At 38.9% G+C, this 4,517-nt stretch overlaps 1 protein-coding gene across 2 annotated transcripts in view; it reads right to left on the reverse strand.

The window, feature by feature from the left end:
• CACHD1 (cache domain containing 1) overlaps window positions 1-4,517 on the reverse strand; it is a 224,106-nt gene that overhangs the window by 125,018 nt on the left and 94,571 nt on the right. For both annotated transcript variants that reach the window (XM_019528449.1, XM_019528448.1), the window contains exon 3: window positions 2,180-2,328. In XM_019528449.1, the coding sequence (XP_019383994.1) occupies window positions 2,180-2,328 (149 nt within the window). The remainder of the gene's footprint in view (window positions 1-2,179; window positions 2,329-4,517) is intronic.

Raw genomic sequence — 4,517 nt, forward strand, 5'->3', positions numbered from 1 at the left:
TTGATGGGCTCAGGCAGGGCAGGGGAGAGGGGCTTTGCTGGTCTATGGGGAGTGGGGGAGGGGCAGGGGGGCATAAAAATAGTCCAGTGCCTTAGGGTGGGGGGAAGTTAGGAAAAGTACAGCCTGGGCTTGGGGCCAGCAGCTGGGCTTTCCCAGCCCCAGGGATGTGCTGGGAACTGTTCAGAAATTCAATCAGATTGGTCTTGCCAGACCTGATCTAAGTTAGACTGCCTCGGAGGTAGTGTTAACTTGGATTGGATCAGCCAGTTTTACACCAGTCTAAACTTTCTGAACTTCTATCATTCACAGTTAGGTCAATCTAAGTGTAAGGTCCACACCTGGGCAAACTAAGTTAGATGGGGTGGCCATTTTTACATGATCTAATTAACCTGAACATCCGTATGTACTCTATGTATTCTATTTATCCTGTCCTTAGATAATAATTAAACATTTAATTTGGTCATCTTCATAAATTGGATGAGCCTGATCAAACAATAGCAAACAACCAGCTGGGAACTACCCAACAAATTTAGTATTATTTTGCCCACTAATCAGTTGGAGAGATTGCATTTTGAGCCTCAGGAGATTCTCTCAAAACAAGACCCCCTCACCACTACCTTCTGTATTTTACGAGCATGGTTCCTACCAATTTTCTTAATCTAACTGTGGAGAATTCCTGTATTAAAACCATTTCCAGTCCTGTGTTTTCAGCTTCCAAGTTACTTCTAAGTTAAGTTGCTTTATTGAAGAAAAATGTGGAGTAAAAGTGATACTTAGGAAAGGTGCCATATTACCAGTACTGATGACTGAAGTCTTTAAAACAAAACCAAACTAAACTTTAACCTTCTGAAACATGCACAATGAAGCTACAAGTTGCCCTCCCATGTTTTGCCCCCTGCTGAGCATTTACATTACTGTTGATTGGTGGCTCTTATCACTAGGAGTTGAGAGGGGAGCAAATTCTCTGTTCTCATCTAATTCTTGATCTTTTGTCCTGAAGCTGCCAAAAAAAAAAAAAAAAGGTCAATTAGCTCCAGTATTAGTATTCTGATGTGGGCATCCTGTCTACTCGGAGCTGGCTTGAGACTAACAAACTTACTACATCCAGACCACTGAATTGGGAGCTAAGTTTGTTTGTAGCCATCTGAGACCTAACTCCATTGAGGTTTTGACCAGTCAAAATAAATAGAAACTAGTCGCATTTCTCCCAAGTTCTGAAACTCTGCCTTAGTTGTGGGTTATACTGTGTCTGGACATTTAAGTACAGTAAGTAATTATATTTTGTTGCAGTACTTCTTTTCCTCTATATAATAAATGTGAGTTTGTTACTTCTACAAAGATAAAGACTCACTATCCTTAAGAGCAGAATCGGTTTACAAATACAGCTTGCATAACTTGGTCAACGCATTTCATCTCAACCCTACCCTTCCCTTCCTAAAAAGGCTACTTAATTCAATCTGGGTTTTTAAATGGAAGAATACTCAACTGCACTTTATGACAAAGACCAATCTCCCTCATCACTTAGTAACCACAGATATAAGAGGGAAGATCAGACTCCAATAAAAGCAACCACCAAACTCACTGAGGAAAACAGTTATGCTGTTACTGGAAAGTAAAACTGCCTAATACAAGTGGAAAAACAAACAGGCTTGATAAGTCCATTATGCCATACTAGCAAAGATGACTCTCCGGACTTTCAAAAAATACATATTTGAGCAACACAAAACCAGTAACACTCCCCACCAAAAAAGTTTCCATTTTTACCCAAATAATGCATCAGTTCTCAGCAAGTCCAATCTACGCAGCAAACAGCAACACCAAGACATTGTACCATTTAAAAAATACTTTCTAGAAGTTTCGTAAGTGCCAAGTTTAGCAAGTTTGGCAAGTTTCATTAATGTCATGCATACAATTAAGGATAACAACAACAACAGCAACAACATTATCACTATTATGATGTTTACCTTTGTACAAGAGCTAGCACAATGGGATTCTGGCACCTACAAGCAAACAAACAAGAGCCAGGATAGGACTTCTGTCTTTCCCCCTTTCCCAGTGCACACAAGTCTTGCAGGTAACACCCATTTGCATTAAAAAAGCACTTTCATTCTAACCAATTGCTTTTTCCTTCTCCACAACAGAACTGAAAGTACAAGTAGCCTTAGCATGTAATACTTACTCCATCATAGAGGGTGGAATAGTACAGCAGTCTTGGATTGCAGTCAAGGGCGAGGTCAGATGAGCCGTATATGATGCTTCCACTACCTGTTTGTTACGATTCACCACATCCAAGTAGCGGTTAAACTTCTCACGGATTTTTTTTGCCAGCTGGAAGCAAAATTAAAAACCACTGAAAATTAAGTCAAAGACACTTTGTATTATTCTTCTGCCATGCTTATGAACAGTTATCCCAGTTTTCTGATTTAAAATCCACTTTTTTCCATGATTAAAATGGAACACCACTATCTTCCATTTAATCGTGGAAAAAATGTGAATTTGGGGTTACTTTTTTTTTTTTTTTTTTTAACCAAAAATTGGGGATTTTTTAAAATCAGAGAAAACCAGGATCCCTGCTAATGAACCTGTGTTAAAAGAAACAACATGTCTTTATTAAAATGACACTTTTTATCTTTATTAAAGATAAAAATTCTAGGCCTTCTTCATCATATCACTTCATTTTCACAGTGTAGGAAGGATGAGCATCATACCAAGTCAAAAGACGGACAAACTGACCAAGAAAGCCATCAATTTAATATGATGAAATATATCCCCAGCTGTACAACACTTAACCAACACTGTCACTTTTCATGCATGTATTTCATTACATCCAACTCTCTATTAAGGCAGCAAGCATCTTAGGAATTGGTTGAAGCTCTTAGTAGTGCTACTTTACTTCCACCCTAGTCAAACACCTCAATTTGTTCTAAGAACAAATAAGGACATGATGGAAATCAAAATAAGTAGGCAAAAGTATAAAACATGAGCATGGGCACCTACATCCATACAAGAAACCCAATTTACAGAGTTGTCAAACACCCAGAAAGCAAATCAATTTCAGGGTCCTTTGGGACTTGCCTGGAGTGTTTGTATATGTTGGGAGTTGGAGGAGCAGGATCCACTCTCCTACTGTATTAAGGTGTTCAACTTTAGATACTCTAGGTCCAGGTATTCTTTCAAATTCAATAAACAATAAAGCAATGAAATGCAGCAAACAATATTACCAGAAAAAAAATAGGATTTGCAAGAAACAGGTACTGGGCTTTTTGCTTCAGTATACCCTAGGTATAGAAATGACTTGACAAAACCACTAAAAAGGCTGTACACCAAGAAATGCAATTGGCTGCTTCAGATACCCAAGACTGACAAATGCCTTTCCTAACTATTATTAACAGGACTTTTCATCATGATTTATTTCTTTATGTGAATAATGAGACCCATACTGATAACAGCAGTTACTTTGCCTCCATTGTTCCCATCAAATACTACAACTCAATTACAGGTCTCCAAGGAGCACAGTTTTTAACAGAATGTTGTTCAAATGAAATGAGTGGTTGAATTATAACTAATTGGTTTTGTAGAATGATTTATTACTAACACACCAGAGGACTATTAATGACCTTCTCCAAGTTCTGCATCTAACACTATTAAAGTGCTTTCAATTTTGGGGTAGTAACAGAGGCGGTACTCACTTTTTCTTTCTTTTTGCCTGTGCCCTTCAACACATTAAATGTAACACCCAAAATACCTGATCCCCTTAAGCTTTGTGACAATTCAGACAAGCCAACATTTAAAAATCCAGTGTTTAAATTTCATGTCACAATACTTTGGTCTCAAGCTTGGGCAACTGAAGTGGCTTTAGTCAGCAAGCTCTGTAGAAACCAGACCTTTGAATCAACACACCATAACCTTCAGTTCCATATTAAAAGTTATGGGGAGTACAGAGAGCTTGAGTCTGCTGATAAAAAAGAACCATGAGTTTCATTAACAGTAACAAAATTAATACAAACCACATGTAAAAAACAGCTACATAAGGGCACTTCTTTAGAATCCTTTCTAGTTAGAGGAATACTGGATGTAGTGAGGTTTCTGGTACAGAATTTACTTTGTTTTGGTTTCATTTTGCTGTTCCCGATTATGTAGTAAGAAACCCATGCCCTTACGGCTTCTCTCTCTCCTTGCATCCAAAGTCTACAGATCTGAGAAATCCGTCTGCAGAACTGTCTTTATTAGGGGTGCGTGAAGCAGGCAGTATTCAATTCGGATTCAGCCCGACTAGGGGGACAGCGATTTGATTCACTGATTTGGATCACTGTCCCAATTCGAGTCCCCTGAATCTGAAGATTCAATTCTGATTTGGAGAATCAGTGATTTGGCCATAGACACAGCTTTATATGTTTATATGTTTTTTGTATGTACAGCGAGGTACCAGGCACGGCTCGTGAATGGTGAGATGGTAGGTTGGATGGAGTGTCCCACGGGAGCATGGGGGGGGGCTTCCCCCATGCGCTTGGTGACAG

This window comes from Gavialis gangeticus, unplaced genomic scaffold (assembly GCF_001723915.1).
Source record: "Gavialis gangeticus isolate Ggan-Ray unplaced genomic scaffold, GavGan_comp1, whole genome shotgun sequence".
In the NCBI taxonomy this organism is placed as follows: domain Eukaryota; kingdom Metazoa; phylum Chordata; order Crocodylia; family Gavialidae; genus Gavialis; species Gavialis gangeticus.